Source organism: Haplochromis burtoni, unplaced genomic scaffold (genome assembly GCF_018398535.1).
Source record: "Haplochromis burtoni strain Fernald_Lab_line unplaced genomic scaffold, NCSU_Asbu1 Contig_181, whole genome shotgun sequence".
In the NCBI taxonomy this organism is placed as follows: Eukaryota; Metazoa; Chordata; class Actinopteri; order Cichliformes; family Cichlidae; genus Haplochromis; species Haplochromis burtoni.
In genome coordinates this window covers 911,418-929,475 of record NW_024582542.1, presented here as the reverse complement: position 1 = coordinate 929,475, position 18,058 = coordinate 911,418, and the positions used below count along the sequence as shown (strand labels likewise).

General features: G+C 38.4%; 1 protein-coding gene across 2 annotated transcripts in view; it reads left to right on the top strand.

Annotated features, from left to right (window-relative positions):
* The window catches only part of LOC102294986 (alpha-1,6-mannosylglycoprotein 6-beta-N-acetylglucosaminyltransferase B), a 117,328-nt gene that overhangs the window by 57,738 nt on the left and 41,532 nt on the right, over positions 1–18,058 (top strand). For both annotated transcript variants that reach the window (XM_005934444.3, XM_005934445.3), the window contains exons 7-8: positions 128–292; positions 7,948–8,117. In XM_005934444.3, coding sequence (XP_005934506.1) covers positions 128–292; positions 7,948–8,117 — 335 coding nt within the window. The remainder of the gene's footprint in view (positions 1–127; positions 293–7,947; positions 8,118–18,058) is intronic.

Sequence of the window (18,058 nt, the reverse complement as noted above, 5' to 3'; positions counted from 1 at the left end):
ACACCCATGCTGCTGTAGAATACAAAACAGGCACCACAGAGCTCAAAATGTGAGCCCTGTGCTGCCCAAATCTTACACTTTACCTGATTTTGTTACCAGCTTACCTTTTATATTCTCACATTCCCAGGCTGCCTTCCGTACAGACCTCTCTGTGTTGCTGGACCAGGTTGGGACAGGTAAGGAGTCCCTCAGCTTTATGAAGCGGCGAATCCGGCGACTTGCACAACAGTGGGCAACAGCTGCCAATCGTCTGGATGCCAAATTGGAGCAACAGTGGAGAGACCAGAAGAAGGTAAGTCTTTTTGCTTTGATTATAACAGCATTTTCTTTTAACCGCAGTATCATTTAAGTTGCATTTGAAGCTGTACAGTAGCCATTCATGACAGAGGCTGTGTGTGAGTGAAAGGAAGCCATTTATCCTTGCATACGATAAATGAGGGCGAAGAAGCCAAAGCAAGTAAGGTGATGAAATGATGATGATGAATGATTGGGATTATAGTGATATGTATGCAGTAGTGCTAGAGGACAAAGAGTAAGACGAGAAAGAAAAGGAAGGAGAGGGAGAATGGATTAGCAAAGGACTGTTAAAAATAGGGAAGGTAGTGAGACACGCCTGAGATGAGCGAGACATTAGGCCTGGAAGACTACGCTGCTTGTGGATTAAGGGTACTTCATTAAACTGAAGGTGTAATCTAAAAGCTTACTTTTGCAGCTTAATTTTTTTGGTGCACGTTACTCTTAAAACCACAACTTTTGGTTGTTTATACTCCCCTTGATTTCTCCCTTCTCTGAGCACACTCACACTCTTTTACTTAATGATGAATGAATGCATTAATGTGAGAAGGCAGACTGAGCAAGCATTCTGCGTCCTCTTTCCAAAATATTTCTCTCTGCCCACATCGCTCTCTAAAATAAGTTAACATGGGTGGAAATAGTCCTCTGTCACTGTGATTGATGCTCTTCTTTCTTGTTCTGCACCGAGGGGATTTGTTATCCTCTATCGTGCCTTCGTGGCTGCTTCAACTGTGTATGCCTTACAAAATGCTGCCGCTGCTATCTCAACAGCAGATGTCCTGGCGTTTGTAAGAGTTAGCCTTGGCTGTCTAAAGCTGTTTATCACAATAATTAGAAACGGAAGTTTAAAAAAAAAACATGTGCATCTGTGTATTCCCTGTCAGTCTGTGTGGGTCTGTGTTTATGCTTGACTACTAATTGGATATCATGACAATAAAAAAACAAAATGCCAAAGGCAGCATTTCTTACATTTTATTTAGCATTTAAAGCTCAGTCTTAACCAGAGACGCACACTTTTTTTTTTTGACTGTTAACGCTCAAGATTGGTTTCCATTGAAATTTCAAATTAAGGTCACTCAGTAGTCTGTTGAGGGAATCACTGCCTGATTTTAAATGACTCTGACCCTGAAAAAGAAGCACTAACATTTGTCTTTGACACGATCCCTGTTCCCATTAGCAGGACCGTGCCTGATTATACCATCTAGAGATGCACTGATTGCAATTTTCTTGTCCGATTCTGATTTTTCCTTAAGCGTGACCTGCAGATACAGATTTTTACAAATTCAGATTTTCTTTCTAAGCATGTACAAACAAAAATCAAGTTTTATTCAGGGAAAATGTTTATTTTCATAATAAAATAAATGATTAATCTTTAAAAATTTCCCCAAACTGCAGTAAGTTGACATAGTTTCCTTTACCAAACAAAATTAGGTGAAACTCATTCCCATTACCTTGGCTCTTGCCAGGGCTGCCTGCTTGTGGATGAGTCAGAGCTGTGAATTGCTTTAGCTTTAGCCACAGCCACTTTTCCTTCGCTAGCTTCTGTGAAATGATTATGTTCAGCTGGGTGAAAGTGATTTATTGCTAGTTTTTGTGGTGCCCCCCCCACTTTTCTTTGCTGAACTATGGATCTTTACTCATGATGAGTGTGTTTGACTTTTAATTGCACACCTGTTTATGTGTTGAGCACCGTCTGGTCAGTTCATCTCTAGTCTTTGCATTTCCAATGAGGCTTTGTTGATTCAGTTCTGTTTCTTTGTTGGGCTCGGGCTTTGATTGTAACCAGAGTAGATGTTTCCCTAGAAGAAGAATAAATTAGTAGAACACAGAAGCAGGTATCGTAGGCGACAAGATCAAGAAGAAGAGGAAATGAAAGACAAAGCAATGCAGCAGGAAGTGTGTGGGCATGTGTGCATTTGTGTGTGTACATATCACAGCAGCTCTGGACATTTGAGTAATGTAATTATGAAGGGTTTACCTGAAAGTCACAGCAGAATAGATTTTCTACAGTCAAGTGTATTTGCAAGAGAGTGATATTTTGTATCAGAGTGAACAATGACGTAAAAGCCTGCCTTAAGTATTCTAGGAAATCTCTTTGTGAGTGCCAATTTCCTTAGTGAGTCTGAGGTTCAGAAAGAATACAGTCGACCTCTTGGTTCACTTCCCTTTCAAAGCAATGATACATTTAAAATAATTTTTTTCACCATCGTTATGAAACTGAATATAAAGTCAGGGCCGGTTTTTTTTTTGCCATTAGAATCAATCTGAACAAAAGCTGTTTTCATTTTGTTAGACATCAAAGGAAATATATTTAGCTAAGTTCAGGAATCATTGAAGGGTTTTTGAAAGATGAGAGTACAGATTCAAAGACGCTGACCTTATCCCGTTAACCTACAAAGCAACAGATTCGCTGGCTGTCTGCTAGTAGTTTTAGTATCTCCCCGTGTCACTTTATGTGCATCTGTGCTTCCTTGAGCATGCACATTTAGTGTGTTTGTCAGCAAATGTCAAGCTGCTAATTCCCCTTCTCTCTATCTCTGCCCTCTTGAGATTTAATAGATCTCTGACTGATGAAGTGCAGACAGTGTGGAAGGATAAGTGAGGAGTGAGGAACTGGGGTAGGGGTAAACGAAAAAGCTGTTAGAGGAAAGAGGAAGAGGAGGAAGCAAGTTGAAAGAATATGAAAACAAGCAGGAAAGACATGAGTATAAGTAAAGAGGGGAAAGTTGTTTGTAGGGCCATGAAAGGAGGATGAGGAAGAAGGTGAAATTAAGGGTAGAGTAGTGATCTTTGTCGGTGCCAGCTTGTGTTGCCTCCCATGGCTGGACAGCTGCAACCTTCTTCGGGGGCACGATGAATGAGAGAACCAGGTCTCACACACACACACACACGCACACACACACACACACACACACACACACACACACACACTCTGACATGTCCATACAAAGTCCTGTTCTAACAGATGCTAAGCCAGGAATTTGCATACTTCTGTCGTTACCCTGTTAGTGATGTCTCGAGCAGAGGATACCACTGGAGTGGTAACACATACTTAACAGTCACTTCTGCGCTCCCGCTCTCAAGTGTATGCACCAAGGTCTTTCCAAGGATTTCACTTTGACTCAGTCTCATATTGCATAAACATTTCAAAGACTAGACTTTCCTTACTACAACTCATCTAACGGCATTTAGAACAGAAAGATACTGTGAAAATACTGCGATTCAAATTGGTGGTGCATGAACATACAAGCAAACAGATGGGACAGATGTAAAGGTGAGCAAGGTATTGTACCTCTGTTTGTGTCTCCGTGGGTTTCATGAGGCTTTATTCAGTCCCTATGGGATGTTAACAGGAAAAATTAGCTTCAGAGCTTTTTGAGAGTCCCCAAGCTCACTGCGAGTGAGCATTTATGCTGAACACACACAAGGGATTTTAACTGGAGTTCATTGATGTATGTCAGCGTGAAACAAATACACAAAAAAATCAGCACTTTCAGACACGCACACACATAACCACACACACACCATCTGGGAGTACCATAAGTCCACTGTATAAAGTATTCAACTCTCTTGTGTGTTATCCAGATTCCCGAGGGAGGCAATTGGCTGTGACACACATAGTTTATGAGGCTTCACAGTTATTCCTTCTGTTGTTTACTTTCCATTGTGTAACTTTCTACCTGTTCATATTCATTTTGAAGCGAGCAAGTATGTAAAATTGTTATGGTGGCAGGAGTGTGTGTTGGTTTGCCTCTCCTCTCTCAAGATTTTGATTCTCTTTTGGTAGCACAAACTTTACCTCTCTACATTTTTATAAATTCAGCTGTCATAAGTTCCCATACCCAGTCTCCCTGGTTCCTGCGTCTATGTTTCATGTCTATGTGGTTATGTTAAGTTCATGTCATGTTTTATCTCCATGTCTATGTCTCCGTGTTTCCTGTTTTATTTTGTAAGAGTCTGGTGTTCTTTGTTCATTGTAGTTAGTGTTACTCTCCCCTGTATTGTCATTATGTTTCATTCGAGTCAGCTGTGTTCTCATATGTCTCCACTTCCCCTGATCACCTCATGTGTGTATTTAAGTCCTCTGTTTTCTGAATGTCGTTGTCAGGTCGTCTGTTATCTCCACCATTGTCACTGTTATAGTCATAGCACTTCATAGTATTTGTTTCTTAGTGTTTTTTTAGTTTGCTTAGGGTTCCATGTTTAACTCCTGCTATCATCCAAATAAAGGATCGCTTCCTGTTTAAACCTGCAACTCCTCGTCCACATCTGTTTTTAGGTCCCGTTTCAAAAAACACACCGGCGCACCCCGCCGTGACAATTAATTTTATGTATTGTATTTTTAAGCTGCATTGTCATATTATCTTACTCAGGACTCATAACTTAAAGGGAAAGGAAAGGGAAATCTGTTTTTGTTTCCTGTGTCTGAAAGCACATATCCAGTACTGGTTGGGCTCTAGTTTAGATCACGAGGGAGTTGCCAGCTTTTATAGTGAACTCTTCCTCTCCTGCTATTAACTTTGCATTTGTGTATGGATGCCAGTTTATAGAATCCAGTCTACAGTTATTCAGAGCTGCTGCCACTGTGTGATTTTCCTCATATTTATTTATCAGTTTTACTGTTGTGCCAGTAGTTGAAATTCAGCTCCTTCTGTCTCCATTTCTGCGTCGATGCCAGCGTTTCGCTGATACACCCTATAACCAACACCAACACCGAGCCAGGGAATAGTATTGGTGCCATGTATTCTCACTCTTGCCATCTGCCACCCAAACTGTAATTAAATTTCACTTATCTTTTTATGAAGCAGAAGTTAATAGAGCAGGTTTATTCAATCAGGGGATTTTTCACGCCAGCTGGAGTCTCACTGGAGCTTGACTCTGCTGTATACACATCATTGTCCAGAGTTGTATACACACTTTATTTTCAAGTAAGTACATCAGTGAAATTACTTTATCAAATGTGCTGAGTGCGTGAAGTCAAAAACACCACTATATAATAATAAAGCTAAACAAATGTAGTGTACAAACATATCGTTGAGTATTAAGAATATGTGTACGGATATTAGGTCCCGAAAGTGAGACAGCGTGTTAATGAGGCTCTACATTAGTATCGACTATATGAGCAGCTCCCCTAATATTTAAAAATCTATACATGCACTTTGCAGCATGAGTCACGTGTTTATCACAGGATTTTGGTGGACACCAAAATATTAAAAATATTAGTCTGGGACTCCAAAAAAGAGAGCTTATTTCGCATCATAACTGCTGAATGTGTAGATAGGCAATAATTTAAGCAGAACTTTGCCATGTGAACCTAAAATATGATGACATATCAATGTTACGTTCACAACCCGTTTCCATGGCCAGCTGAAAATATTGTTAAACATTTATTGTGGGTTGAAATCAATAATTAATTTCGTTTAGTACAGTTTTTCTGTTTTTCTCATTTTGTTATTCAGATGCAGTCTGTCCCCTGATCATAAAATGACTCATATTTTGTAGCAGTTTTGTGTGTATGTATGTATATTGTGTGCAGGTGCACATGTTGGCTCTTCTAACTTCAATATTAGCACACATAATTAGGAGGGGGAGAGTGAAATGAGTGCCATTGTGGCATATATCTGAAAAGCTCTTGGATGCTTTTAGACATTATCTGCTACAGCTAACAGATTTAAAAGTACAGACACAGGAAACACTAATGCGTCTCACCATTTGTATGCACTTGCACACAAATGGTGAGACAGTAAACAAGGCCTTGGAAAACTTCCTGGCAAACTCCTCGCATTTGGTTTTAAGCTCATTATGTATGTTGCATGGTCAAAGTTGCGGGCTCCATTTGCCAGCAAAAGCAGCTGGAGGTGTTCATGCTGTGTTAGTTAATCAGGATTACTGAGCAAAGCAACGTTTGGACATGACTGTGTCTAATCCACTGTGAAAAGTAACGTGTTGCTCATTTCTCGCTGGGCTGCACTAATTATGTAGCAGCTAGGTGAACATGCATGACAGGACTGTAGCCTTTATGTGAAGAATTGTATAACAGTACAAGTCAAAGTGTAAAAGTTATTTCATTATGAAATTTACATGTTTTGCATAGTATATATTTTTAAAGTTCACATTAGATTTCTAAGAATTTTTACCACAGTGTTTTTCTGTGTGTATATGAAAAATGTTGTTCCATTGGAGCATGAGGAGTAATTCATTGGGGATTTCCATAATTTCCTTTTCAAACACTTTGAAATTCCAATGATATTAATCCTCAAAGTCATTAAAACATTGTGCAGAGTAGAAACTTAACTTTCCAAGAGCTTAGCAATATCTATTATGCAAATATTTCAAAGTGTTATAATGGACATCAGGTTGGAGTGAATGTACTTTATCGTAAACATCTGTACATTATGTGCACATACAGGGCTATTTTAATATCTGTCATAAAAAGAAGAAAACACAAATGTATTTTGGAAATTGGTGAAAAACGTGTTTATACTGATGAATTATGTTGTTTATATTGTTATGTATTAGGCAAATACCAAACAGAGTTCACGTTTTATACCCAAATTTGAGCCGGTGAAGTGAACTTCACTGAGAAGTCAGAAATTAGCATAACAAGCTTTGCTTTCAACCTGTGAAACTATTTTTTTTTCTCTTTTCAGGAATGAAAATAAATAACTGTAATTTGGCATTTTACTATTTTTTTCAGCTTTTTTGTAAAACAGTAAACTTTTAATGATATATTCAAATTTTAGATGACATTTTAGCATAAAAAATAGCTTTTTCATTAAAGACCGTGCACATATTGGTGGATTAACCATTACAGAAACATGTAAAAATTGGTAATTGCTATTATTATTAATTTAGGGTACCTGTGGCATAACTAGACCATCATAAATAAAACATGTTGACTGTAAAATTATGTCAATAAATATGATGTAGAATAGTGAAAATGTTTCAGGCAACAAGAAGACCTACAACAGATGTGATGGCCCCCTTAGATCTATTGTATTTTCACAATAAAATGGAGTTAATCTGGGTTTAAATGAGGAGAAAAGAAACACAAAGAATTAAAACATGATACACTGAATTTTTATACGTTTAACTTCTCATCAGGCCTGTTCATGATTTATTGTGCTCTTCATAGTTCTGAAACTTTGACAAAAACTGTTATTGTTCATTGTAAAACGTGCTGGTTGTTCTTATATTCAGCTTTCTCTCTCTGTTAGTTTGTATTATTGGGTGACTTTGGTTTTTGAGTACATTGGTTTGGAGCTACAGATAATAACTAAAGCTGTTGGGCTTATTTTTGTATTTTATAATGTTATTGGCATTGAGTTATTAATGTAGTCTAAGCACGATTTGAGACTCTCTATTCATATCTGTTGTTGGTCTTAACTAGTTATTAACAATTGGAAAAACTATTCTGGTGATGTATTATTACTATTATCATTATTATTTTAGGTACATTTACAGATTTTTTTTGTGATTATAATTTAATTTAAATACAGCAGAACGTTATAAGAAACCACAAAAAACATGATTTTTGTAAAAACCTTTGTTTAAAGATTATTTATTATTAAACAATGTCCTTTCAAGTTTTCTTATGTTCCCCATCTACAGACCTTTATTTTAACTCTTCTATAACAATGTGTACTCTTTCAGATCCTCGTTCATGTAGGCTTCCTAACTGAGGAGTCTGGAGATGTTTTCAGCCCAAAGGTGTTGAAGGGAGGGCCTCTAGGTGAAATGGTCCAATGGGCTGATATCCTCACTGCACTTCATGTTCTGGGACACAACCTCAAGATCTCCATGTCTGTCAAGGAACTTCAGGGGTGAGTTCTTTGTGCGCGAGATCTAACAAACCAGCGTTGGAGTGATTGGTTAGCAGTGGTTATCTTGATATCTTAATTATATAGAGCTATAGAGCTAATTGTTATGGGATGCTGTGTCAGACAGAGAGTGGACCCAAGTGCAGGACTCTGCAGACAAACATAAACTCAAAACACAGCTTTATTAGCTCGCACCGGCAAACTTAACAAAACATAAGGCGGCGTTAACTGGAGAGGACTGACTGAAACACTGACAGACTGGAGCGCGCACAGCATGAAGGAATATGATGATGAAATGACGTAGAACAGAAGGAAATTAGGGACTTAAATATACACATAAGGCAATTAGAGAGATGGAACACAGCTGGGGAAAACAAGACACAGGTGAGCGAAGTTTGAGTAATGACAGGGGAAGCAAAACTGAATATAAAGCACACATGACAAGAGACTGTCAAACTAAAACAGGAAACTAACGCAGACTGAGACAAATGGACTTGACAAAGACAAAGGAAGAATAAAAAGAGACATGACAGACCACAGAGACAGGCCACAGAGGGACCAGGCAGCACAGAGACATGACTGGGGAAACAGACCAGGACGACACAGAGAACAATGACCAAAACCACTCAAGAAACTGTAAGACTTCAAACATAAATCCTTAAAAAAAAACAAAGGTAAACAAGAATACTCTAAACTAAAAAATAAGAAACTGCAACTCCAAACACTGAACATGAAACTAATGTTTCTTGTGTACAGATTGGGGAAAAAAAGGCATATATCCATCTATTTCATCCGTTTGCTAGCTGTTAATAGGATGAAAAGTAGAGTAAACTCCGGACAGGGCTAGCACAGAGAGACAGAAAACCATTTACATTCACATTCACACTAACAGCCAATTTAGCCAATCAACTGATGCATTGTGTTTTTGTAATTTTGCATTTAAAGTCTGCTCATTTCCACTTAACGCCAGCATTAGCATCGAGGTTTCTAAGGTCCTGTCGCTGAATTGATCTGTTGCCGTATTGATCTCACGTAGGCTCAATCTGCAGCTTGATGTCAGTGCGACTACATTGGTGATTTTTCTTTTCCGTCCCGTGTCAGGATGATTACGCGTTTCTGCTTACTGATAAAGCTGAACTAGAGCCAGCACACACAGACATATGCATGGATGTAAATTTGTCGTGATTGAAAAGATCCTTCAAGCGTTGTCAAGTCTAAGTAATCAGGTTCATAGTCAAGACTGAACAAATCATAGGGGTTGTCATCTTCAATGTCAAGGAATAGCTAATGTTTGAAAGAAGAATTATGAACAGGCATATTGTGAGAAGACAGCTGACTCATAGGTGACGTCTTTGTTCGGCCTCGATTGAGCTGCTAGTCTTTGTCTTTCTGTCGTCGTCGATCAGCGCAGTGACACAGGTACAGAGTATAGATCAATATAATGGTGCCTACAGAGGCCCGGCTGTTCTCTGCATTTCATACTGTGCTCTGCTCCGGACATCTCTCACAAATCATAGGAGAAGCATTGTATTGATGCCCAGCCTTTGGCAGACATTCTGTAGACATATAACGCAGCTTCAGGGGCCAAGAGAGTGTGGGACAATTTAGAAGAATTTCATATATAAAAAAGTGACTTTTGAGATTGATGGCACAATCGTTTTTGCTGCATGCACGTCACTGGAGTTTCTTGAGACCCACATTTTCGGATTTATCTGCCTGACATTGTGGGTCGTGATGTTTTAGGTGAGTGCACAGGGTATATTACCACACCAGTATGACCAATTTGTGTATTCACTTTAGCCAGTTTCTCAGTCTCACTTGTAACTGATGGATTGCTCGTTCTCTCTCGCTGCATCTCTCACGTTACCCTCAAACCTGTCAATGTTAAAGTAAAGCTTTTAATGCTTTTCACAGTGATCGTTATACTAACATGTAATAAAGGATAATGTAACACTGGGTCCATTCAGTGAACCCAGTAATGACAAGTTCAATTCTCAGAAGAGGATGCATTGTGAGGCACAGCTTTGTGCTGCTATGACGTGCAATTATACTGTATGTTTAGCTTCAATATATCCTGCCACACGGCGAAGCTGCACACAAGTACATAGTGATTTGTTATTTAAAAAGCATAAGTATTGATTTTCTGTTTTTAGGCGTTGTGAAATACACGGGGGGCTTTTTTTTGTCAACGAATGAATTAATTAAAGAATTCCCTCAACACTGCTGCATTTCTGTGTTAGGGCTGCATTCTCAGATAGTGGCTTTGTGTACATTCACACCATGCCCTGCGAATGCAATTATCACAGTGTGTTAGTAAACAGGCTGGAAAACAGGGAGCTTTTTGGTTTGATTACCTCGCAATGTAATTATCAGTGGTTCACACAGAAAAAGCCTCAGATGCAAATCAGCAGACACATTCATGAACAATGCATTGCTGTTGTTTTATTTCGTATTAATACTGTAATTTTATTAGTATTTTAACACGGATGTTGTGTTTTGGGGGGGTTGCAGATATTGTTGAGTCCAGATGGACAAAATGACCAAGTCAAATGAAAAAGCAGGCAAACAGACAATAGTTGCCCTAAAGATAAGGCTTGGTTAGATCTGAGACCAAACACAGATTTGGAAACATCTCGCTTTCCTTTGGGCAACATTGAGCAGTGTTAAAATAAAACTGAGCAAAAAAGTGTCCAGGGTCTGTCCTTTTCCACCGTTTCTCATTCCTGCATTGTGGTGGGTGTGTGGGTGCATAGTGGGTACAGTATTGCTCTCATGACAACATCTGAAAGTTGCGATTGGCTTAGGAGGAAGCAGGGTAGCTGTAATTGGCCACTGTGGGAATGATTAGGTGTTGTGTTTTCTTAGTGTATCACTCCCCTTTTTGTAGTTTTCAATCTGCACTGCAGTCACGTGGCTGGATATTATTTACTAGAGATGAGTGAAAAGAGCATGTCGAGACTTACTAAGGCATTGGAGCTATTGACTAAAATGACTTCTTTTAATAAAACTCACAATAGATTAAACTTTAAGGTATTGTTTATTTTAAAAAAAATGTCTGTGACAAATCAAAATCATATTTCATCCTGAAGGCTGTCAGCATGCAGATCAGACCGATGTTTGTTGGAAACAATGGCTGGAAAGGACAAAAAGAGAGTTCAGCAAAGTGCCGAGGTGGCATCTTTAGAGTTTATATTTGGTATTCAAATATGCAGATAGTTTTTGAAGGCTCACTAATGAATGCTATTCTTTTGTTTGGAATCTCACAGCATCCGTCATTTATGCACAAAGCAGAAATTTCACACATTTACCACATGTTACCTGACCACACACTGCAGCACACACATCTCAGTTAATTCAGTACAGGTCTTTGCGTTTCACCATTTCTGCTGAGTATGCACTCCTCACATTGTGGAATACTGAGGAGCTTGATGGAAATAAAGCTGAATTTGATGCCAGTTAGATTGCCAGGGTACCTGAGATGTATTAGTGTTAGAGGGAGAGCAGACACGGCTCTCCTGCTCATTACCAACTTGAGGGTCTGGAACACAGAGAGCTGCTCCCAGTCGTTGAAAAGCTAGATGGTCAGCACCTTTTGTGCCTTATCCTGCCACTACTGTTATGTGACATAAAGAAGCTTTAATAATACTGGAAGATGAAAGAAAGTGGCACAGGCTAAAAGCGCAATGGCCTCTTACAGTACAGTGCCCACAGGACACACGATACACAGCGAAGAAGTAAGTACAGTGAAGTAGCCTGGAAAATTGTTCATTTTCTGGTGCATCATCCTGGTGGCTTATGTTCACAGAGCATGTGTTGAGCGTAACATGAAAACTAAAAACGTGGCATTGTGGGGACGGTTCACAGAGATGACATGTGGAAATCAAAAAATGTGCCTGCTAAAAACTGTAAACATATTAAATCTACTATATTTTATTAACGTCGGTTTGAAAATGTGCCACAAGAAATTTCTTCCCCTTTGCATTTTATTGCTGAAGAGTACAAAATCTAACTGATCTAACTACAGTTATATTTGATCTAACTTACCTGGGTAATGGGAAAAGGCAGTTTTAATTTTTATTGAGGATTTTTTAAGCTATTGTTTTAAATAAGAGATCTATTATACATAGTATTGTAATAATATTTGATCATTATAACCTGCTTTTTTTACTTTGCTTTATTTTTTCCACTTTGAGTTTGTCTTACATGTAATAATTGCTTATTTTAAAAAGACAGTACTCCCCGTCCCACCTCCCTCAAACTCTGTCATGGTTATTTAAGAATCATAGCACGTAATAAAACTGCATCATCTGGTTTGATAGCAGTCGAAGATCTTTATTACAAGTCAAAATCCTTATCTCCCCTTGCTTCCTAGTTTCTCTGCCTCAGTACTGTCAACTCTTAGGCATCAATAAAAATGAAAAAGACACAAAAAAAAAGGAGGAAATTGTTAAAAATATCTTCAGTCACGTCGCAAAGATTCGCTTTCTTCTTCTCATGCACGCCCTCTCCATGGATTCCTCAAAATTAAAGTGTCAAGCTACACAGCAGCATCCCTATTGCAGGTAATTTCTCAATTAATGTGAAGTTTCAGATTCAGGCATGGAGCTGAAAAGAGACAGTAGCACTGATTTATCATCGTCTACACAGAACTGTGTGTTCTGTATATTTTACTGCTAATTTAGTTCCATGTAGAGCTACCACATTCTCATTTTTACCTGCACCTGCAGTCCTACAACTAGCTGCAATTATTTAGCAGCATTTTCAACAATTAGTGTTATTAGGGCTATTGCCTCGAGGCATTTCTACTATCGTTGCTTATTTTAATCATTATTAACACCGAGATCTGAGTAACTGCATCTCGTTCTGTAAGGTTTTCTTCACGGTGAATGACAACAGAATACTTGATCCTTGTAATGCTGCTGTTATAAGAAAATCACATTTTCCAGTCAGTTTGTCTTTTGAAGCTTCACAAAAGCTGATGTTTCAAGCCAGGAGACATGACAACTGTCAGTTTTACACCTCTCTAACAGTTAACCGGTTCTTTTAAGGCCCATCTGTTCACAAATCTTTTGCACTTTAGTTTTTATCCTTACTATAAAATCATTTTCAATTTTTATCTCTCTCTTCCCCATTGCCAGCCATATTTCTTTCTCTATTTAAGTAAGTTTTACTTACACTGTGGTATTTTTTAGAGATGGCACGATACCACTTTTTAATGTCCGATACAATACCGATATCATAAATTTGGATATCTGCCGATACCGATATGAATCCGATATAGTGTGTTTTTTAATTAATAAAACTGGTTTTTTTAAAAATATCTTGCTGCATTTTGTATAAGTTCACACTCAAGTTTAAATAAACAACAACTCTGAAGCTATTCTGTTATACCTGTATGCAAAAAAATACACTGCACCCAAAATATTTCATAGTTCAGCAACACTGATCAATCTAATAAACTTAAACCTACTCCATCCTTCCTATTCTGGTATTTTAAAGAGTACTTAGCAGAAATATTAAGCAACCTAACTAATAGGGTTGCAAACTTCCAGCAAAAAAAAATAGGGAACCACCAAAAAATGCACAGAAATAAATTATTTTTCAAGAATAATTAAATAGATTCAAGATCTTTCTTCAACAGAATTGCAGACTGCACAGATGGTATCTTCCCAAAAGAAAAAGTACTATAGCTTACTAGGGTATATTAGACTTAACAGTTACTATATACAGTCATGGACTTCTATACATTTTACATCAAATTAAAACTTTGGGTGTAAGATTCAGATAATTATTTAATAAAAGCTAGACATTTTAAATGAGAATAAGAAAGAAAAGTATGTCTTTGTGCCCCCTTTTCCCTGTTAATGCCCTATCGGCCCCCCTGGCTAAACTTTGCTAGATCCGCCCCTGCACAGTTACCAGCGTCAGCTACGTAGAAAAAGATCCTGGTCTAGAAAGTAATATTAAATAAATTCTAACAACAGCTTATCAAGCTTAAACTGCTGTTGTTCAGCCGCTGGTTTCCTCTTTCTGGTGTAAAGTGGGCCAAAAACAAAGAAGAGAGACGGACTCGCTACAGAAAAGCCAATCAGCTGATCATTAATCAGTTTCAGGATTGAAGTAGCAGCAGGAGAGGGAGAGAGAGAGGCAGTCGCTCCATATATCGGTTGTTAAGCTTAACATGGGAATGCTCTACAAACATTCAGAGATGAACTTAAACACTTGCTTTACTTCTCTCAGGGATAACTTCCTCAGAGATGAAATGCCACTGGATTGCTAGTGAGGCTACAAATACACACAGCCACTCTATCACGTGAGCACACTGCTCTGAGTGCTACGGTTATGAGCCGAGTTACGCCGTGTGGCAAGTTTTGTGAGGTGCTTTTTTGATATTTAATGGATCGGATTACATTTTTTATTTCTCTCCGATATCCGATCCAGTAATTTAGGTCAGTATCGGACCGATACCGATACGTAATATCGGATCGGTCCATCTCTAGTATTTTTATATTTTCACTATGCCTTCCCCTTTGACAGTCAAACTACAAAAGTCAACAAATCACATTGTTATTGCTTTGCCCTCATTTTCTGTGAGCTCTGTTCAAACAGTTTGACCAGGCCTTTGTTTTATCTCATACAATGATATCGTGCCATATGATGATATGTGAAGACTGTGGTGCCACACCCCTTGCACTGTTGGAACACCTTGGGGTTTTTTTGTTTTTTTTGGTCTATTTAATTTTTTTTTAATTCTTCAGTCTGAACGTTTTCTGGGGTATAAATACGTCTGTCTTGTGTGAGAGAGGCCACATTTTACATGAAGAGAGATTCACTACACTACCACAGTGGCAGCTTGCTGCAAAAGAACTAATGCTAGTTTGCATCATAAGCTCATTGCTATAAATCTGCTCTAGTCCAGAGATAGCTTACATAACCCGAAAGATTAATGCAAAAAGACCTATCCGCTGATGTTACGTAATGCCTTGTAAAATTGAATTGGTCTTCAGATTCTTTCTGCTGCACACTTGTTTTTCTCAGCATATTCTGTCTGCCTTCTGTGTTTCACTCATTTTTTGTAGAGGCTTTATCTTGTTATAAATATTTTTTCCACTTCTCTTTTCACTTTCACTTTGTCCAGTTGCTCTCATATATATGATTGTGTGGCTGAAAGTGTCAGAGTGTTTTTGATTTTTTTGTAGTAAGAGGTATGGGTTTTTGAAAGTCAATAGTAATGTGTTTTACCCCTTCGCTGAGCATTTATTTTCTCAAAGTTTCAGTACTGTGCACTCCCCATCTATTTATATTTTGCTTTTAAGGAATAAGACTTTCTTTTAATTTTTTAAGTGATCATGATCAAGAGCTATCCAGGAATCCCAAATGTCCATCCACGTTTTTCTTTTTATTAGCTTTTCCTTTTTTTCCTTTTCTTTTTATCTATGAATCATTCAATTCAAACATAATTAAGGTACCTAACTCAAGTGATCAATTGGTGTTACTTTGTTACTATTACACAACTGGGAACAGATCATTTGTTCCCATTTGTGTAGTTAAATGTATGAAAGATTCCTAAGATAACAGTTTGACAGGAATAAAACAGAATTTTTTTGCACCAACGAGGTTACTTCCAAAGAACTAGCTTAGCTGAAAAGGTGTTATATCTTGGCGTGGTGTGCAGAGTGTTCATAAAAAAGTTAAGGAAACTAGAGAAATGGAGAACAAAATAAAAAAGTAGCAAAAACAATCTGCAGCTGGTGAGCGGTATCAGAAAGTCAACCAAAATCAAGCAAAGACCTAACACATCACCCGGGAGGTGCTGACAGATGAGCTGAGCTGATCTCTCAGGCGCATCTGACCTTTCAGATGGCTGGGGTGGCTGTAACTCAGGTAGCAAAAAAGGTCACCTGCTATTTGGAAGGTTAGTTGTTTGATCCCTGTCTGCTCCAGTCTGCACACCAAATATTCCTGTTCAAGATACGAACATCCACCCATCAGATTTTAAATGTGTGCGAAAGTTACATAAAATGCACTTATGTAGAAAGAACATAGCAAAAAAAGTGCTCAGTTAGAGTAAAAAGCTTTGTATAAGAACCAGTCTGTTTACCATTTATATCAAACGTGATATCAGTAGAAAAGGGACTGTAAACAAGCCAGTGTTAAGGAAGGGAAACTGTAAACAAATGCTGCCCTATGGAGGGACATATCCATTTTAGACATTTTTGGATCAAATTGTCGTTGATTTCAGTACCATCTGAAAAGCATCTGATTGACAACGGTGTAATTTTTCTGTGTGACAAACTAACTAAACACACTATCAGTGAAATACCAGGAAAACCCATCATGGACTAACACCCCCCAGTACCCAGACCTCCATTAATATTGAAGCATGAGGCATAAATGTGTGGGTCTAAATGTGTAATAAGTTTTGTTTGTTCTGAGCCGTGTCTGTTTATTTATGAGAAGGCAATCAATCAATTATTGTTGTGTATTTTTGTGCCTTGTAAATTTTTCTTCCCTATTTCTCTTTCCCTTTCCTCCCTCTTTCCTCCCGAGAATACACACACACATGAACACCACCCATTGTTTCTCCAAGTCTTCCACCTCCTCGTCACCCCCAGTCAAACAACTCCTTCACCTTGCGCCATCATTAAAGTGAAGCCTGTAGAGAGAGTGGAGACAGTGACCTCAGTTCAACTCCTTTTATTCCATAGGTTGGCTATGAGCTGTTTTCCTGTGCCAAACAGATAAGAGCACATGCATGCACATATATTTCAAACTCCACCCTTGCTTTTCTTGCATGTTTCACAATTGGGTTATCACGTTCAGTTATTGCTTTCCTTAGATCGCTGATTCTCATTTTTTCAGAAGTTTAGTGCTTTTTTTCTGTCTTTTTTTTTTCTGACTTTGTTGTGCAAGCCAGCAACTATATAGGTAGCAAACTTTTAAAGCAGCTGACTCAAAACATTATTATACAATTGGGTTTAAATGAGGGTAAGACACATTTCCTATTAAAAATATCCAAACTTTTAGGTATGAAGGGATGGTGTGTGTGATCTTTTGAATCCAAAGAACCTGCTGATCTGTATGAAACGCCTAAAAAGACTTCTGAGTTAGCTCCTTCTTTAAGGGAAACTAGTACATTAACATTAATCATTTGTGGGATGTTAGTGTATATTTGTGCTTGGGGTATGTGAGACAGAGTGTCAGCTTGTCTCTTTGTTATAAACTGGAGCATACAAATGAGTCGTATGCTCACGCTGCACCATTTTAAACGCTTTAAGTGTCTGAGTTTGCAGAAAGACACCAACACTTCCCTCGCTCCTTCCTGCATCCAATTGTTTTGTGTCTCCTAACCTTTTTTCACTTTCTGTGTCTATTAGTCTAGCCCCTACTTTCAGTGTGTCTCTGTTTCTTTCTCTTACCCCCTGCAGCTGTTCTCTTCAAGGCTCAAATCAATGAGCTTGTTAGCAGATTCCCAGATTTGTAGAGCATTTCATCACCCCTTACTCTTCTAACCCCTTAGAGACTTAAATGCACACTGCAGTGGAACGCACACTTTGGTAAAGGGTTCCCAAAACCTTTGTTTCAAATCTGGAGAGCTGAGAGAAAGAATGGTTGTTGCCCGTGGGTGACTTCTTTCATTAGCCGTGTTGCAAATAAAAACAGGACAAACTGCTGGCTCTGCTTTTTTTGCTGCTTTAGCAAAATCCTATTTACCTCTGAGATCATGTGTGTGCTGGTATAGTTATACTTGTAAATGTTTCATTTTTTAATTCTAGACCTGTTTCTTCTTGGTGTGCTTCCTTTCAGGGACCTGCAACAGGTCACCTGCCTCCATCTCATAATAATAATAATAATAATGGATTGGATTTATATAGCGCTTTTCAAGGCACCCAAAGCACTTTACAATGCCACTATTCATTCACACACTGGTGGAGGCAAGCTAC